The sequence below is a fragment of the Neofelis nebulosa genome, chromosome 9 (genome assembly GCF_028018385.1).
Source record: "Neofelis nebulosa isolate mNeoNeb1 chromosome 9, mNeoNeb1.pri, whole genome shotgun sequence".
NCBI lineage: Eukaryota > Metazoa > Chordata > Mammalia > Carnivora > Felidae > Neofelis > Neofelis nebulosa.
This window is the reverse complement of record NC_080790.1, coordinates 74,976,819-74,996,456: the sequence shown is the minus strand read 5'-3', so window position 1 is coordinate 74,996,456 and position 19,638 is coordinate 74,976,819. Positions and strand designations below refer to the sequence as shown.

Here is a 19,638-nt window from a genome sequence, read left to right as displayed (position 1 = left end):
GTGATAAATATTGATGAGGAAGCAATGCTAATAATTCACATTTCTTCTATGCCATGTGCTGTTCTCACCACTTAAATGTATTATTTCACTTACTCCTTATAACGAATATACAGGGGGGGCTACCAGCATCCCCATTTTACAGATGATGAAAGTAAGGCCCAGAGAAGACCAAGTGATTTGCCCAAAGCCGCAAAGCTGGAGAGAAGCAGAAGTGAAATCCAGGCAGTCTGGCCACAGAGCTCTCGTGCTAACCTAGTGAGCAGCACTGCCTCTCAGAGGCAGCACCTGGAGACACCAGTATGCTTCCCAGTGAGCTCTTGGATGTCCCAGTTTATAAAGGCTAATATCAAATAAGGAAAGGAGGGCATGAAATTGAGAAGGAATGCCAATATACAGTGTGAACTTGAGAGGAAGCCAAATCCACAGCAACTACAGCCCTACATAGGCTTTTAAGCCACAAAAAGGCCTTTTGAAACTGCCAAGGAAAAAAAGGAAGAAAGGGACCCACTGCTCCTTTACACAGAGGGACCCAGTCAGGCTGCCTGTCGGGATCACCTGGGAAGCTTTAAAACATACACAGGTCTGGGCCGCACCCCTGGATGGTCCAATTAGTGAGGTGTGGGGCAAGGCCCAGGTGTCCATGTGGGCGCACTGTTGGATTTTTTGTTGTTTTTTTTAAGTTTTTATTTTACTCCACCTGGGGCTCATCATGACACGTGCCCTCCTTCACCCTCACTTATCTCCCCCCTGGTAACCATCAGTTTGCTCTCTAGAGTTGAGAGTCTGTTTCTTGGTTTGCCTCCCTTTTTTCTTTTTCTTCCCCTTGTTTTGTTTCTTAAATTCCACATATGGTATTTGTCTTTCTCTGACTGACTTATTTCACTTGCATTATACTCTCTAGTTCCATCCACGTCATTGCAAATGGCAAGATTGCATCCTTTTTATGGCTGAGTAATGTTCCAGTATGCGTGGGTGTGTGTGTGTGTATGACCTCTTCATTCATCAGTCAGTGGACACTTGGGCTGCATCCATATGTTGGCTCTTGTAAATAACCCTGCTGTAAACTTAGAGGTGCATGTATCCCTTTGAACTAGTGTTTTCTTTGGGTAAATACCCAGCAGTGATTACTGCATCACAGGGTAGTTCTATTCTTACCTTTTTGAGGATGCTCCACATTGTTTTCCAGAGCAGCGACGGCCAGTTTGGGTTCCCACCAGCAGTGCATCAGGGCTCCTTGTCCAGGTTCCCTTTGTTTCTGACGCACAGGCAGGATGGAGAACTGCTTTGTTACCAGTGACAAAAAGCAAGGCTGTTACCTTGTCTCTAACTTTTCCCCAAAGAGAAGTCTCTTAGAAGTACAAAGATTAGGGCAAAACCCAGTAAAGATTAACTGATTTTCAAGGGAGAAATAAGTCATTACAAGCCAGAAATAAGTACCAAAATAAGAAGAAATCAAAGTCAAATGCAAATCAGTTGCACTTGATAAAGCTCACCTGGGGAGCTAGGACAGGCCATTCCCTGGGCCAGATCCCTGAGCAGTGACACTGAATCTCTGATGTGGGGCCAGCATCACTGTTATGTAAAGTTCCTGGCAGTCCGGTGTGCAGTCACTGGTCTAGGCCCAGGTGACTACATGTCAGGTTACTAAAAAATCTGCTGTGCCCACTACTTGGTAATTTGGATTTCCAGAATCCAGCAGTGACACCAAGCGATGGGAGATGGGCAGTCTCCCCGTATTCAAAAATAGGGAAAATGTAGATTTGGGATACTTGGAGGTAGGTGCTGTTAAAGCAATTTCTAGAAGTTTTTATGAAAAGATACTTTGTGAACACTGGGGGAAAATGGTAATCACTTGGAGCCAATTAACTTCATTTCTAGACCAATAGACCAGAGAAATGCAACAGCGTTAGGTGTCTTTATTCCAGCAAAGCAATTGAAAGTCTTTGATATCATCCTCCTGAACAAGATGGGAAATGTGACCATGCCTGGGTGCCTGGGTGGCTCAGTTGAGCACCTGACTTTGGCTCAGGTCATGATCTCGCAGTTTGGGAGTTCGAGCCCCACATCAGGATTGCTGCTGTCAGTGAAGAGCCTACTTCGGATTTTCTGTCCCCCTCTCTCTGCCCCTTTCCCACCTGTGCTCTCTCTCAAAAATAAATAAACATTTTTTAAAAAGTGACCTTGGCTGGTCAATTCACAGTGGATTTAACCATAATGCCCCCAAAGTCTGCTGGGGTGCCTGGATGTTGGCTTTGCAAGAGGGCTGTTTGTAGAGGGCAGGCCAGGAGGGTCCAAGCCTGAGCCTGCCTTACATGGTATTTTTATACATGTCTTACTGGAGTAATGGGAGACATGCCAGTCATATTTTAGGATGACACAGAGTCGAAGGATATAGCAGACAAGATGGATGATAGAATTAACATTATATTCCCATAGTATTTTCACGTTTACATGAGCTTCGCTTATATGCTCTCATAGAGCCCTCGGCAAGCTAGGCATATTTATTATCCCTACTTTGTTGGTAACAGACTGAGCTCAGAGAAGTAAGTTACAAAATCATTATTTATGATTATCTCAACAAGCCGGAAATAAGCACCAAAGTAAGAAGAAATCAAAGTCAAATGCAAAGGATTACATCTGGATTCAAAACAATCTATTTCAGAAGATTGACATTTGTATCAGTTGCCTAGGGCTGCCCAAACAAAGTGTCCTAAACGGGGTACCTTAGAACAACAGAAACCTATCATCTCACAGTTCTGGGGAGGAGAAGTCTTTAATCAAGCTGCCAGCAGGGCCTTGGCGCCCCCACAGCCTAGAGGTGGTGGGGAGAGTCCTCCCTTGCCTCTGTCAGCTTCAGGTGGCCCCAGACATTCCTTGGCTTGTGGCAACATCTCCGTTCTTCAGGTGACATTCTCCATGTCTCTGCACGTGGGCTTCCCTCTGTGCAGGTCTGTCACTGTTCAAACTTCCCTTTCTTGTAAGGACCCCAGTTACACTGGGTGAGGGCCCACCCTCATGACTGCATCTCAGTTTGATGACATCTGCATGGACCTTATGTCCAAATAAGGTCACATTCTGAGATACCAGAGCTTAGGAATTCAACATCTCTTTTTTGGGAGATGCAGTTCAACCCATAATAGGGTCACACTGGATAGGTAACACTAAGAGCGTCACTGATTTATCACAGCTCCCTGAGAAATGGAACGAGGCATCGGATTAACTTGAGGGTTCCTACCAAGTAGAAGGTCATGCCACAGCACTTGGCATTGCTCAGACCAGAGTCAGGAGTGGAAAGGTCAGCTGTGGCCACTACATGCTAAGAAGGAGGTGGGTTTTAGAAAGGAGGGAGCCACTGAGGGCTCAGGGCAGGATAGGTGCCATAAAAGCTCCATGGGCGGCCGAGTGCCAGGGGAGCCCGTACATCTTGCTCTGATTTCTATAAAGAAAATCCCGAAGTGTGACCAATTCTCAGTTAACAAGATCAAGAGGGGAAGAAAGGAATGGAAGATTATGTTTGGAGCAATTTCTAGGTAAATGGTAGTTAACTTGAAATTCTGTTCCAGCCCTCATTTTTGCCAGGCAAGGCATTATGCGGTTTTACATCCTTTATTTCATTTAACTTCACATGTAAGCACGGGTGCATTAACATACACACGTATACGCTGTTATTTACAATGTAGGGGTATAATGAATAGATATGTGTCTACAAAGATTTGTTTAATAGAGAGCAAGCATTCTAATTATTTAAAGTCTTGCTTTTTGTTTTCAAGTATGTAAAAGAGCCAAGTGGAGCTTAGGCGAGAATTTTGACATTTCAAAGCTAGGAGGAATTTGGGGTTTGACTGCTCTGGTGAATGAAATTATTTCAAGCAAATGAATATTTGCACATCATCTGCTGTGTCCTAGGTGTCTTAAGGTATCTGAGAGGAGGCTGTGACACACATAGCATTTTAGAAGGGGCCAAATGCATGATCCAGAAAGTGCTGTGGGAGCTGGGAGGAGGGTGAGATTGGGTAAGGTGGCTGTCAGGGAACTCCGAAGAGGGAGTCGGAACCTGATGTGGGCCCAAGACCAAAAAAAGCTGGCATTTTGGAGACTGTGTGGAGACAGCATGTTTCCCCCTCCCCCATTCTGATTGTGTGCGTGGATCAGAGTGACCACAACCTGTGCTCTCGTCATGCCCAGAAGAGGTAAAGAGGTGTGGGCAGGGACCAGCGAGGTAGCCACATGAAAGCCAGCCCCATACCCCAGCTGGTGAGATTAGGGAGTTTCCTTGGTGCTTCAGAACAAAGTCATCTGTTGATCTCGTAATCAGATGAAGACAGAAGCAGAAATCGCTGGCTCTTCTGAAAGCTGGTGTTTATGACTTCAGTACAGTGAGAGAAAGAATTGCGCCAGCCAGACAGGAAGCAGGCATTCAGGCCGCCTGCCCATGTCCGTGCTGCGATCCAAGCACTACCACAGCCGGCTGATCCCCCAAGCCCTCGGCCGCCTCCGGTGATTTATAAGGCAGGCCCAGTGGCTCTGCTTCTCCGTTGCAGTTTCTCAAAAGGATCTGGAGGGACCTGTAACTGTTTCCATAACCTACCTCACTCCCCCGTTGGAGATACCAAAGGTAGGCCCTTGCCCCAGAGTCAGCCCCGGACCTCTCAAATCCCAGACCTTATCTCTCTCGGAAGGGATGCCAGAGGGAAGGGGAGTGTCATTTTCCTCTAACATTAGCCACAAGGGTTAGTGTCATAAAGTCCCCTTAGCCCATCTGCCTTTGATGGAATTTTCCCAAACCCTGGTTGAACCTGTTTGTGTTGGTCTCCTGCCAGCAATCAGGGAACCCCAGTGCCCCAAGCTGACTGCTGCTCAGAAAGGAAACCCCATGAAGTAGGCCTAAGTCTGCCTGTTTCTCTGGGCTGCCCCGCGCTAGACCCCTCACAGATCAGACCTCAGCCCTCTCGCCACGTCACCTGGGCTCCCCGACGTGAAAAGCCCATCTGGTAGAACAGCTGCCAGTGGTCCTGAAGCCAGAGCACTTACCTGGCTCTGGATACAGTAGAAGCAAGAGCAGTGCATTCACTCATTTCTCAGCAGCTATTTATTGAGCACTCACTGTGTGCCAGGCAGTGCACTAGGATGGGGATGGGATGTGAGTTCAACCCAGTCCCCATCCCCAACAAACTCACAGATTAGTGGAAAGGAGGAGGATGTGTGTGATCAGGGCTGTGATAAGGCAGGAGAGGGCTCCTGGGTGGTGCAGTCGGTTGAGCATCTGACTCTTGGTTTCTGCTCAGGTCGTGATCCCAGGGTCGTGGGATTCAGACCTGTGTCAGGCTCCGTGCTGAGCGTGGAGCCTGCTTAGGATTCTATCTCTCCCTCTGCCCTTCTTTTCTGCTTTAGTGCACTCACTCACTCTCTTGCTCTCTCTTTCATAAAAAAAAAAAAAAAAAAAGAGAGAGAGAGATGATGGAGCACCCATAAGAGGGGTGGAAGGACAGGAAGGCTGCTTGAAGGAAGGCCATCTAAGCCTGGTTGGGAAGGGTGAGCAATTCAGCTGGGTGATGAGGACATGGGACAGAGGCAGGGGTGGGAGAGGGGGTTCCAGGCACAGGCTTGGAGTCAGGGGAAGCCAGTGAGTCCAGAGAACCTCATGGTCCGGCAGGGCCCAGAAGCAGTGGGGAGCTATGCGGGGATAAGACCCTGAAGGGCCTTAGAAATAGAGGACTGTAAGACCCTGGGACTATTCCCAAGGGCAGTCAGGTGCCATTGGAAGAATCTCAATCTCTGGACAAAGCACTGGGATGTTCAGGTAGACCCTAGCTCTGCACTCATTCAGCATTTGGAGGCATACAGATAAATGTAAGACTCAGTCCCTCCTTCGAGAAGCTCATGGCACCAATGGGCAGGTCACACAGACTGTGTTGGGTAGCAACCAAGCTGTCTATGATGTGTGCCCATGGCACACAGGTGCTAAGACTTGGAGGTGCATTTACTGGGTGCCCATTACATGTTGGAGTCTGCACTGAGGCACCTAACATCTGATGTCTCATTGAGTCCTCAAGGCAATCTATAGAGTGCCTGTCACTACCCCCATTTTACAGATGAAAAAACTAAATCTCAGAGAGTGACCTCACAGTGTCATATAGCCAGGAAGGGGCAGTACCAAGATAAGAGGTCAGCTAGTGCTCTCTGTCCTCCTCCGTGTCGCCCCGCTAAGTGTGGGACAAGCATGTAGGATGGGCTTCATGAAGGAGATAAAGACTGAAGAGGTCCCAGGGTCACCTCTCAGACTCCACACTGTGGGCTAAGAGTATAACATTTAGACTCTAGGAGAGGCATATGGGAAGACTGAGGATCTAGGTCAACGGGGAATGTCCCTGGGGGGTTGTCCATCTGAACATTGGAGTTGAGTCATATGCTCGCTCACAGGGAGGCCCCAGCTTTTCAAAGAATAAAATCGGTGAATAAAGGATATAATGCCCAATCCCCTCCACATTGAGGATGCTATGCTGTCTACGTGCTATTAATAGGGAGTGGTGTTTCCCAGAGATATTTGCTTTGGAAAACTTCTCAAGTCTCTAAGGTTAATGGTCAGGAATTGCACATAGTGGGGATCTTGGCTTCTTGAATTGGAAATGAGTAACTGACATGCATTCAAAATGTTTCCAAGGAGGGGCGCCTGGGTGGCTCAGTCGGCTAAGCATCCGACTTCGGCTCAGGTCACGATCTTGCGGTCCATGAGTTCGAGCCCCACGTCGGGCTCTGTGCTGACAGCCTGGAGCCCGTTTCGGATTCTGTGTCTCCCTCTCTCTGACCCTCCCCCACTCATGCTCTGTCTCTCTCTGTCTCAAAAATAAATAAACATTAAAAAAAAATTTAAAAAAAAATGTTTCCAAGGAAACCAGGGCCTGGGCCAGTTTGGATAAGGGGGCGGACAAGGCAAGTATGTCTTTCTCTAGAGTTCTTAAAGAATGGCACCATCACTGAAATGCCACCCATGATTCTGTGACCCCTGGAGAGCCCAGAGCTGACTTGGTGGTGCCCCAAAATAGCATGAAATGGAGCTAGAGGTCCTCTGGGAAGGACATCCCTTGCTGTGCTGACCGAACCTGGTTGCCTGGTACACAGTCAGTGAGTGATGAAATTCAGACGTCCTGTGGAATCTAGCTCCGTCACTACGCTCAGCCGACCTCAGGCAATGAAGCCAGTTTCCATGGACACTAATGACTGAAAAGGTGAAGCACAAACAAGTAAGCAGACAGGGAAGGCCAGTGCCCGAACAGTTCCAGATTTCTCAACGTTCCTCATCTCAAGGGCAACACACACATCCTTCGGGTCCTGTTTCCATCCCTTGGATTTTCTGTATCTCTCTTCTGTCTCCCTTCTGAGGTCTCCGAGACCCACTCAACTATGCAGCTCAAGCCCAGAGAAAAGACACGAAGCAGGACTGATGTGGCCGAAAGATCCAATCATCCCTGCTGTGTGCTATCCTCCTGATTCTGATCTCAGCCTGGGATGGTCTGAACACATGGCCCCTCCCCCTAGCCAAGCTCGCCCAGTACAGGTTACCCACTCTTGCCCCGACCCACAGCTTCTCCTGCCACACTCACCCACTGGCAAGACCTTCTGGCTCCAGGCCTAGCAGTCTGGCCTGAATGTCTCCGGGTGGACTTTGATCCTTGCCATGCCTTTCCATTTCTCCAGTGTCCAGCTTTCTAGACATTCTATGCAAGCAGCATCATGCAGGGATCTGGATTTGAATCCAACTCTGCTCTTAACTAGTTGGGTGACCCTGGTCACCAAATCTCTTTGAGCCACAGTGTCTCCATCTGTAAAATCAAGGTAATAGTATCTGCCTGTTCTAAGGATCAAATAAGGAAACAAATGGGCAGGTGCTTTATAAACTATAAAACCACAGTTCCCAAACCATGTCCTGCAGAACTCTGCATCTGAGACGGATGTTAAGCTATTCAGGAAAGGGGTGCCTGAGGTGGGGTGGGGGGGCCTCAGTCGGTTTCACTCTCGATTTCGTCTCCAGTCATGATCTCATGGTTCATGGGATTGAGACTCGAGTCAGGCTCTGTGCTGACAGCACGGAATCTGCTTGGGATTTTCTCTCTCTGTCTCTCTCTCTGTCTGTCTGTCTCTCTCTCTCTCTCTTTCTGCCCCTCCCCTGCACATGTGCACTCTCTCTCTCTCTCAAAATAATTAAATTTTTAAAAAAAGCTATTCAGGAAAAAAGAAAGTTTCACGTCAAGTTTGAGGAAGGCTGTTCTAAACAAAGTGAACCAGGTTTCTTGACCCTATGACATCTCAGAGCCTTTAATTTGCCACTGTATGTGGCAAACCTCCAAGAGCAGGGTGCAAAAATAGCTTTGTCTCTAAACCACCTTTTTCATAGAGTATTATTAACATCTTTTAGGTTACTAGTTTCCACAGAACAAAGCTTATATTAATTAATATTCCTCCTACAAATAATAATGCTAATCTTTCCACAAGATTTATTCCATCATCCAGGTTACTAATCCTGGGTAACACCAGTTAATCAGCACCTGAAAGGGTATTGCCGGAGCTCCTTCAATCCTCTGGGCATTGTGCCATGTAGTGCAGGGCGAGGGGGGCGGGCGTTGAAGGCCTCCGCAGTCGGACTCACCCTGCCTCCCTCCATCCCCATGCTGGACTCCACCCCGGGCAACCCGGGGAACCCTGTTCTACATCTTCCGTGTTCCCACCTCCCCACCCGCCATCTTTGTCCCACCTCTCCCTGCCGAGGTGACTTCTTCCCCTCTCTGCCAACAGGACCGTAATTCATTCTTCAGGTCCCAGCCAAGTCCCGACTTCTCCACGGAAGTTTTTCTAACTATCGCAGCGTGTGTTCTAGACAGTAGTACTGGCTCCCAGATCAACTGGAAGTCCCGAAAGGCAGAGAGAATATTATTTACACTTCCATGTTTTTCTCCAAAAGCCAGGATTTGTTTGTTTGCTGCTCTCCATCCCCCATGGACCATAAGCCCTATTTCGGGAACTTGAGCCTCTAACTGGGTATGGGTCCTTCGGGGCTGGGGAGTCAGTGCAGTGGCGGGTTCTTCCACATGGCCATTTATTCAGTAGATGCTTATTGTAGGGAACCCAAGGTTGAGTAAGACAAGGCCCCTGCCTTTAAGGAGCTCTTGGGCAAGGCAAATAGCCACAACTCGTTGCAAGTCAGCATGTCGAGTATAATCATGGAAAGAATGTAGGAGCACAAAATAGGGTTCGTGGTGGATGCAGGTAGGGATCAAGGCAGGCTTCCCAGAAGACGGTCCCCTGCCCCCACTCTACTCATCCTCCTACTTAGAAGAGGTCATATGGAGCAGACCTGGCAAGGTTATGGAGGTCTACCTAGAGACAAGAAAGACCACTGGAGACTCCATGGGAGAGAGATTCAAGTTTCTTCCCCGGGTCACAGGGACAGAGGTCTTGATGGAGCCAGAGGGTTAGATTAGCAGGGGGAGTACGGGATGAGAGCTATGCATCCCACACTCCCAAACACGCGTGCTCCACCCCCACACGGCAGTCTGTGGGAATCCCACTTCCCTGCTTTTCCATCATACCCTCTCACCCCTTCTTCCCTCTCACCTGGACTCATTCTTCCTTTCCAAGTCCTCTGCCACCTCCTGGTCCTGGGGCCATCCGTCGTGACCTCATTGGAGCAGCCCCGTGTCTTCTCTCAGTAGCTAGAGGCCTGCTTTGGTGAGAGGCTGGTCAGTGTGATGCCCACTCCCTGTGGGGGGGCCCCGGGAGGAAGGTCAGCCTGGAGTCAGTGCTTTCTCTTTTCTTCTCACAGAAAACCAAAAGAGACGTCAATAACTTTGACCAAGACTTTACCCGGGAAGAGCCTGTCCTCACGCTCGTGGATGAAGCAATCGTGAAGCAGATCAACCAGGAGGAATTCAAAGGCTTCTCCTACTTTGGCGAAGACCTGATGCCCTGAGAAGCTGTTCCAGGTGGAGTTTGGTGATGCTGCAGGAAAGGGTGCCGAGAAGAGTCCTATTTCTGGAGGCTCAGAAGGCCTTGAACTGCCTGTCCTGTTCTCCAGAGCCCCAGTCCCTCGTCTACCCTCTATTTATTGTGTTCCCTCACCCCAGGCGGGCTCCTCCCTCTTCCACCTGGGGACCAGAAGGCACTCTTGGTTCTTGTCTCACCAGTGATGCAGAATCGCATGGGGTCAGCAGTTGGCTGGACACACTGCGTGTTTGGTCTGTTGGCAAGCCCGTTTCCACTCCTCAGGGGCTCCTGGCAGTGAGGCAGCGAGGCAGCTTCGGTTCTTTTACTTCAAAGAGCAACAAGAAAAGCAAACAAGAAGGGTCTGGCCGTGCTATTGGACATAGGGGCCCGATCACTCTCACTTCTGAGAGCCTCGGTTCTGAGGCTCCCACTTTTGAGAGCCTGCCGCCCTCCGCCCTTCTGTCCAGGAGAGACAGGTGCTTCTTTGGCATGGGGGTGGGTGCCCTCGAGGCGCGTTGTGGTGGAGGCACACCGCGAGATGCATGGGTTGGCTGCCCGTGTTCGGCAGAATGGCCAACGCTGGCTTGCTTCGGTTGTAGCTCTTGGGCATGCCAAAGTTGTGAGAGCATGTGTCTCGTGAAAGAAATCACTCTTTGTAGAAAAAGAAATCGGATTTTGAACTCGGTTAACATTTGAAGAATATATCACCAAATTGGCTTTCTAATCGGCCAAAAGATATAAATTCCAGTATTAACGCAGGTAGATATTAAAGGGCTATTATACAATGAGAAACCAACTGTCCAGGGTTTAGGCTGTTAGCGTTTTTGTGGTTTGTGGCACACGGGGGCTGGATGAATTGAGAGAGAAGAAAACAAGTAATGCTCCTCATTCTTCAAATTCTGCCTGAACACAGAGGCCACCGCAGCAATGGCCAAGACCCTGAGGTTCTAGGAAAACTCACTCCCAAATTCTCTTTCCAGTTTCGTTCTGAGTTCCCAGCATACGCTCTATTTATTTCCTGCAACGGTGTGTTACTTTTGCGCACTTCTACGAAGAATTGGTAGTACTGCTGTGTTGTGGTTTTTAGACATTAAACATGTAAAGTTAAATATGAAATCTCTGCTCTCGGAGCAAGCCAAATGAGGCTGAACGTGGGTTATGCAGAGGGAATCCAGAGACGGAACAGCAACTTATCTGCAAACTGCCAATGTGGCGAGACGTGCTCAGAGTTTTGTTTCTGTGCGACATGCAAATGGCAACTCGCGTGGGACCCTATTTCATGGATGTGATGTTACCTCCTGTAGATATGCTAACAGCGTTACATTCTTTGATTTCCAAGGGTTCTCTGTGGCTTTGTGTATATGTTTCCCGGAGGTTATTTGATTATCTATTTTACCGAACTGATTTTAGCAGGGAATGGAATCCATTCCAACTGTTGCACGCGGATTTCCCGGCTGCCCCTAAATATAGATACGTGTGAGTGGCAAAGTGGCACCAATGAAGCTTTTTGCCTTTTGTACATTTGCGATTTTTGTATATAGTGTTTGCTGCAAGGCCTGTGGAATTAATTCATTGAACTTAGAGGTATCAACTGCTGCATGTTCAGGCATATTATAAAACTTTAGTCTATGAAAGAATAATTACAATAATGTCCAGGTGCAATACTCTGTACGCGTATTGGTTCAAGTTACCGAGAGATAAGGTGTGTTTCTTTTTTGAGGATGGGGAGGAGTCCTTTGTATTGTTTATTTCATTTTGGTTTATTTCAAAAGACGTAAACATATAGTAAGCTACACTAAATCTCACATACAGTTCTCCTGTGCTCTATTATGCCCCAAGAGGGATGGGGAAGCGAAAGGAATGTTTTCGATGGTGGTTTCGAAGCTTGGACGGTGACCAGCTCGAGCCCATAGAAGGTTGGTGTCCATATTTGCATCTGGTTGGCCATAGCCTTTGTTATTACTAAGGATGACATTCAGTTTCCTTTTGTCTTTATTTTTTAAAAACTCAGGTGTAGTTATGATCCGTTCTTATGAGACTTAGAAATACTATCACTCTATCAGTTTGTGTGTTTGGCGTACCAGTGAAGTGAAGAAGAACAGATTAACTTAATTTCTCTTCGGTAACTTGACATACTGGGGGAGAGAGAGACTATCTTCCGGAATTGAGTACAAGCACAGAAACATCTTCACGGTGGCATCATCTCAGTTTTTAAGAAGACGTGACAATACTGCCCATCATACTCCTGCATCACTACTGCTCTGTTTCTCCTCTGCTTCCTTCACCACGATGAACCTGGAACAGCCAAGCAAGCTCTACCTGCAAGACGAGCAGCCTGCTTCAAGGCCCCGGTGGCGTTCCCATGTCAGCAGGGCTCGGGCCCTTCCTATAGGACAACTGGCATTTTGGCTGCAGAGTCAAATAATACATTCCACCCGGCAGCTCCAGGCAGTCATTCGTGGGGTGCCTGGCCCAGAGATGCCCCCTTCCAGCACCAAAGCTGGGCTGGCTGGGATGCCTCCTGCTTGGGGCCGGAGCTGATCAGTTCTCTCACAGGCGGGTTCAAATCCCATGTCGTCTATAGAAAAAAGCTTGTGTGTTCCTCGAGTATTCACTGTTTCATTTCAATTTTCACAAGGCTTAGGAAGCGGACACACTATTACATTTCTTTCTAATCTATCCAGCTCTTGAGTGCAAAAAAAAAAATGCCAAAAAATATATGAAGGATAGCTGTTCTCCTGTGTTCTCTCATTATGGACTTTGTGAAGTGGAAACATCGTTTTTTCCTCCAAAGGTGAAAAAAAATGCATTCTTGCTTTAAAAAAAAAAAAGAAGGCTAAAAAATTACCTCTTTTTAAATTATGTGCAAAATAATTCTGGCTAAATATAAAATGTACTCAATTTTAGGGGTTTTTTTGTATTGTGATGCTTTATTTGTACATTTTTTTCCTTTCTGGATGTAATTTTAATCTCTTGCCATTCATTAGTGTTATTTCATTGTAAACATTATTGTGCCAAATGTACTGTATTCAAAAGGATGTGAATGTGTATTGTTTCAGAACCTAATAAATACAATGGCGTTAAATCTTATTTCTCGGCTCCAATGAGCATTTCTTTATCTTCTTTGGGAGTGGCAGCGTGGCACCAATGAAGCTTTGTGCCTTTTGTACATTAGGGATTCCAAATTCCGAAACCTAGGCACGGTTTCGGCTTTCCCCTTCCCTTTGAAGCTGCACAAAGGAGGGGTGCCTGGGTGGCTCAGTCAGTTCAGTGTCTGACTTCGACTCAGGTCATGATCATGCGGTTCGTGGGTTCAAACCCTGCACCCGGCTCTGTGCTAACAGCTCAGAGCCTGGAGCCTACTTTGGATTCTGTGTCTCCCTCTCTCTCTCTGCCCCTCCCCGCTTTCTCTCTCTCTCTCTCTCTCTCTCTCTCTCTCTCTCTCTCTCTCAAAAATAAATAAACATTAAAAAAGAGAGAAGAATATGCACAAAGGATGCAAATGGCCGTACTGGCTCACCCCAGCCTCGCCTCTGTGCTTCTGGGACTACCACCATCGAGATGGAGGGGGCCTGAGTAGATCAGATGTGGCTCTGGGCTGTCTGGGCGCAGAGCGAAAGCACGCAGTCGGCCTGGGAGTGCTGGAATTTGGACAAGCAAAGCAGGCAGCACCCTCATTCTTATCTTTCTAGCAAAGCAAACACCGAATGAATCTTCTTGAAGCCAGTGCCCATTCAAGCCTCGTCAGGACTCAGGTTCTGGCCGGTCGCTCAGAACTTCAGGCTTTTGGAGTCCAGGAAACTCCTTCAAGACTGGGGCCCCTTGCAGGCTGGTCCTGGAGCACGACTGGTCACTGGGGCTCTGAGCTTTAGCGCGTGCCCATCGCCCCTGCTCAGCCAATGTTCGTGGCTACCATGGTGGCTCCTGGGCTCTCCGGTTCCTCCTTTGTTTTGGAGTGTTCCTTTTTGGCCACTCCATTCATGTCACGCTGCTGGTTCTGCAAGGCTCCTCCTCATCCTTCTCTGACACAGATTTTTCAAGAATATTTGAAACTCCTAAGTACGTCCTGGAGTATACCACAACTTTCAATTAGCCACAACTTTGTCTTCCTTCCAAGTTGTGGAAATAATTGCAGTTTTACCATCTGTCATCCTCAGGGGTAAGGGTGGTGCTTCCTTGTGAGCCCTCCAATGACTATGGCATGTCATCCTGAATGTACTCTCGGTTTCCCCTTAGCAATGTCGCCTGCCTGCCTGCCTGCCTGCCTGGAGATGTAGGAAAAGGACCCCCGGATCCACCCCAACAGGAAATTTGTATACATCACATATTTTCCTCCCTTGATGCTGGTAAGTTTCTAGGTAAGTGACCAAGGAAAAGCAAACCTCTTGCCAGATTATCTGTCTTATTAATTTACATAAAAGTCAGAAGAAACAAAAGGAGCCATTCCAGAGAGTTCAGAGGACCTCTCCAAGCATTGCACTGAATGCAATCTGACCAGCCTACACCTCCCTTGCCTGGTAGCCCAGAAGAGACAGCTCCAAAGTCCCGGAGATGAGGGAACTCATCCTCCCAAATCTATATACTGCACAAATCACTTTGAAGCTATAGGAAAAGTCACTGGCTGAGCAGCATCCCTGGTTCGGAACCTCTCTCCCCACCGCTAGCCACATTCCAGGAGAGAATGCCCAGCGCTGGTAGGTCTGTTCCAGGAAGAGGAACGCTGTCTCCTGGCGAGGCCTAGATGGCTCCAGAACCGCTTCAGGAAAGCCTGTCTGGGCAGCTGTGCCCTGGAACTGAAAATCTGCCAGTCTAACAGATTTCTCATAGGATCAATGAGTACCTTGCCCCTTCTCCATTTCCTTGTACCTGAATAGAGTCCAGCACTTGGGTGAGCAGTGGCCTAAAGATCCCCATGTGATAAGAGGACTGAGCCACGTGACGTGTATTGTCATAGCACTTACAGCCGCAGAGAGATGGGGGTGGAAAGAAGGCTTAGATGTCATATTATGAAGTCTCTTTCTTACTTTCCTCTTACTCTAGCCTCATTGTTTGTAAGCAATACCTGAAGAATGGAACGGCTGTGCCCATCAGGAATCCCTCCTCTAGCGACAGACAGCTGATCGCATAGAGTTTTTCCAGAAGCCTACCACAAGTGCACGTGCTCTCTTATCTCCCATCGACACCTGGAGGTCTTGTCACCAGCATAAAGAACTCCAGGAAACTATTTTCTCAAGGAAAATGGTGGCTTGTTAACTAGCATAAAGAATGTTAGAAAGGTGATGTTGGTGATACATTTGGGATAATAGATGGGCAAAGATATTTGAAGACAAATCTCTGCATTTAAAAGTAAAAAAAAAAAAACAAACAAAAACAGAATGTAAGAAAATAGCCTTCTCCTCCCCCAGTAATCAGGGCAGTGCAAATTTAAATCGGTGCAATACCACTGTATACCTGCCAGAATGACTAAATCCAAAAGGCAGATGTATCAGGTTTCGTTAAGGATATGGAACAGTTGGAACTTTGGGTGTTTCTGGTCTGAGTATAAAATGGTACCACTATGAAACATTTTGGCTACTCAAAGTCTGCTAAAGCCAAATATGAATACCCTTGACTCAACAGAAAAGTCTAGCAGCTGTGGAATAAGAAATGAATTGTGGAGTATTTACACAACAGAATACTATATAGCCACAAATGACTTATAACTACGTGCAACAAGACAGATGAATGTCACAATATAACGCAGAGTCTAAGAAGCCAGGCAGAAAGGAGTATAGACTGCATGCTTCCATTTGTGCAGAGAAGCAAAACAGATCACCTGTGTCGCTAGAAATCAGGAGAGTGGTTGCCCTCATGGGGAAGGGATGTAGTGACTAGAAGGGGCCACGAAACAGCTTCTGGGATGCTGGTTAAGTTTTATTCTCTGAGCTGGGAGCTGCCAAAGAGCTACGTTCGCTTTGTGATGATTCACCGAGCTGTACCCTTACAATTGGTGCACTTCCCTCTATGTGTATTGTATATCAATAAAAAATTGCCACACACACACACACACACACACACACACCTACCTTAGGATGAGGTTTGTCTTTCACCCTTGGGAATGGCACTGTAGGCTGGCCCCATAAGCTGCCCGTGTCCCCCTGCTGTCCTGCCAGAGCTTTGGTTGCCTAACTCCCACAGACAGCCTCATCTGTGGCTGGCACAGGCTGGCGTTTGACCTGGGTAGACCTTTGCTTCAAGGCCCTATTGGAAACACCCAGGCTGCCGGAGCTGGGACTTCATGCAACTTGCGGAATGTCCACAAGACTATTCTGTGCCTGCTTGCTAATAAAATATTTGTCCATATATGTCTCAGAACATGGTCTGTGAGGTTGTCAGGGAGCAGCTAAGCCTCCCCCTCTGGCAGCTACTGAGATCACCAAAAAGAACCCGGGGAAATGCATCACAAAAATCGGTTCAGAGAGTCTGCAGCAAGCGAGGGTTGGCTCTAGCTCTTTCCGCTTGGGCAGGCAACCGTGCCTTTCCACATTCATCAAATGGCGATAACAAGACCTACTACCTCAAAGTCCTGTTATGAAGGGTCAGGGAGATAAAGATTCCAGAGCACAGCGTCTAGAACTGTTAGTATTCTTTCTCTTCCCTAAGGTGCCCTGTCCTTCATCAGAGGCCAGCCTGCACCACGAGTGGCGTGGCCTGGTCTCCTGAGGACTGCTCTCCTGTCCTCGCTCTGATTTGTTGTCTCTCATCCTCCGGATGTCCTGCCCCTCAGCTCTTCTGGGGCACCCGCACACCCTACCCCACCTGTGAAAGACCCTTTTGGGGGCAGGAAGGGAGCAGGGAGAAGAGTGGTGAGGACAAGGTCTTGGTGCTCAGGGAACTTATGACCAGCAGAAGATGTGATAGGCCCATGGAGGAGAGCAGCACAGGGCTGACAAGAGAGACAAAGATAAGCCCTTCAGATGACACTGGGGAAGTCCAGAGAAAGGGGTTAGGTGTGTGCTATCCAGGCAGGCTTCCTGGAGGAGGCAGCGGTGAGAGGGTACTGAAGGATGATGAAGCTATGGGTTCGCAAAGGGCAGAGGAGGGACTTCCGGGTGGCCACTCAGCTGGTTCTGGGGAATTGGGCAGTAAGCAACTTTGCCACAAGCATTTTCACCCCGCCACTGATTATATTTTGTGCGTTGTACAAAAGCACTTCAAAGTCTTTCTATCATAATATTATACTTTTTTTTTTTTTTTTTTTGCTGGTTGATTCATCTCCCTGTTTGTTATCTCATTTTTTCTTTCCTCACTGAATTTTCTTCCCTCATTAAGAGAGGTATGTGTTTCCAAGTGCTAGGATGCATATATATAACTGAGCTTTGTGTCGCATTGTGAAGGCCTTCTACCCTGCTGTTTGCTCTCGGTGTATTGTCTCACGTCCATTGACAGATGCTTTGACGTTCTATGGGAAACATGGGTTTGACACCCTGTGCTGCTGTATAGCACGAGAGCTAAGATTTACAGAGTGTCGAAATGGGAGCACTGTACCAGTGGAGAAACGAAACCAAACTATCAACCAGTGTTTGTTTTTGTTTTTTATCTTCATGGCAAACTGCTTTATGGCCAACTAGTCATGTGGGCAAAAATACTTGTAAATCTGTTTGGGCCTAAGCATCTATACCAACGATGCTTACCGCAAAAATACCAGACCCGCACTCAGCTTGGAGTAGCAGGGAAAGGCGGGCCGTGGGGAACTGGAGTTCCAGGGCAATGCTGTAACTTCTGTTCTCAGCAGGAGATTGTCAGGGGATGGGAATCCTTCAAAGTGCCTTAATGGTCTCTGCAGGTGGGATGGTCTCTCAGAGAGCCCAGCCCAGCCCTCGGTAGAGGGCTGCCTTTGTGTATGACAGGAGAGATGAGGTCTCCCTGCCCACTCTCCCGATGGGACCTGGTAGTTGCTGCCTGAGGACTGAGATCAGGTCATTCTCAGTTCTAGGACCCAAACACCAAGTAAACTGTACTGCTTCTCAGGCCTTCTGTGCATCGGAGCAGACAGCCACCCACTGCTCTCGGTGCTCTGGGGGGGGGGGGGGTCCCCGGGGGTCCCCTCCGGGCACCAACTGCAGAATCTCACCGTTTACGCTTCCTTCTTTGGGTTGTTAATTATTTATTTAAGTTTCACATGTATTATCCTTCTTTGTTCCGAACACCATGTTAGGCTCTTAACATAAGTAATCTATGTAAGCTTCACAAAAATCACACGATTTAGGTAGTTTCTAGTTTATATGGTGGTTGATACTCCAGTTACCCCCATTTTATAGATGAGAAAACTGAAGCTCAGAAATGTTCTAACTTACTTAATCCTTATGACTCCATGAAACTGTTGTATTCTTATGCCCATTCTACAGATAATTGCCCAAATTGTCAGACCCAGTGACTGGTAGGGTCTGCTCAGACAGGACAGAAAGTATTTGCACGCAGAACAGATAATGCAGAACTATTCATTCCCCCGTTTATTCCACAAATGTTCATAGAGTTCCTACCACGTGCCAACCATTCATCTAGACATCAGTGAACCAAACAAAACAGACAAAAATCGTTGCCCTTGCAGAACTTACGAGGGGGCGGGATCTTGACAGACAACAAGCAACACGACCAGTAAGTGAATTACATAATTTGTAAGAAGGTCGAGGCCACCCCTGCCGTTTGAAGCTAGAGTACAACTGGAGGTCCAGATCATAGGGCTAAATATATATATATATATACATATATATATATATATATGTATATATATATATTTCTTTTTTTTTTTAAGTTAAAAGTCAAGGTACCTTTAAATATGTGCTAGCCCTGTCCCTTGACAAAGACACCTACATAAGTACCTGTGATTCCGGGCTTATCACCTCCAGCAACTCCAGTTACTGTAAGGGGGTCTGCTCCGGAGGGCCCCTCCTAGTGGGTTCTGTTCACTAGGAGGAGACAGTGGTAACACAAAAGACGGCAGATGAAATCAGAGCAAGGGATGGACTGGACAGCCCCTCCCCGCCTTCCCCTGCTGCCCTCCTGCTTAGCTGAGGCCAGCCCCTCCGCTGCAGCTCAGGTCCACAGTGGGGCTAGAATCAGAAGAACTTACCCTGGCCAACACCTCCTTAAAACTTGTGGTCTTAAATGGCCCTGCCTTCCACTCCACCTATCCCTGCTGTGTGTGGGGGTGTTTAATCTGTATCTTGTGTGAACGCTGGGTTGGGGGTCAGGGGTTCCTGCGTGACCCCTGGCAGGGGGAGAAGAACAGCGGGAGTCTAGCCTGGTGAGGATAAATGCAGCCACAAGCAAGGTGGGTGGGGCCAAGGAAGAAAGTCTGTCCTTCCAAATCTCATCACCACCCACTGAGGCAATGAAGAGATCCAGAAGCGGGGTGAGGAGCTGGCTGACCACGATGTGCCCGCAGGTGTGGAAAGGAGAGACGGGGCGGGGTCTCGGAAGGGTTGGCCACAGTAGCTGGGAGCATTTCGGCTTCAGGGGAGCAAACTGGATTGCTGTGGGGACGGATGTGCCTCATCCTCTTGCCCAAGTAACCCCCTCACCGCTGTGCTCGACTGAGGGAAGGAGGCTGGTTTCCGGTGCGCCTGCCATGGACAGGGCGGGCACTGTGCCACGGAGGCGGTGTTGATTAGGTCCTCA

The 19,638-nt window shown here is 48.0% G+C and overlaps 1 protein-coding gene across 2 annotated transcripts in view; it reads left to right on the top strand.

The window, feature by feature from the left end:
* The window catches only part of PRKCE (protein kinase C epsilon), a 502,434-nt gene extending 489,366 nt beyond the window's left edge, over nucleotides 1–13,068 (top strand). For both annotated transcript variants that reach the window (XM_058684224.1, XM_058684226.1), the window contains exon 15: nucleotides 9,818–13,068. In XM_058684224.1, the coding sequence (XP_058540207.1) occupies nucleotides 9,818–9,964 (147 nt within the window). In that variant the 3' untranslated portion in view covers nucleotides 9,965–13,068. The remainder of the gene's footprint in view (nucleotides 1–9,817) is intronic.
* Nucleotides 13,069–19,638: the final 6,570 nt, after the last annotated feature.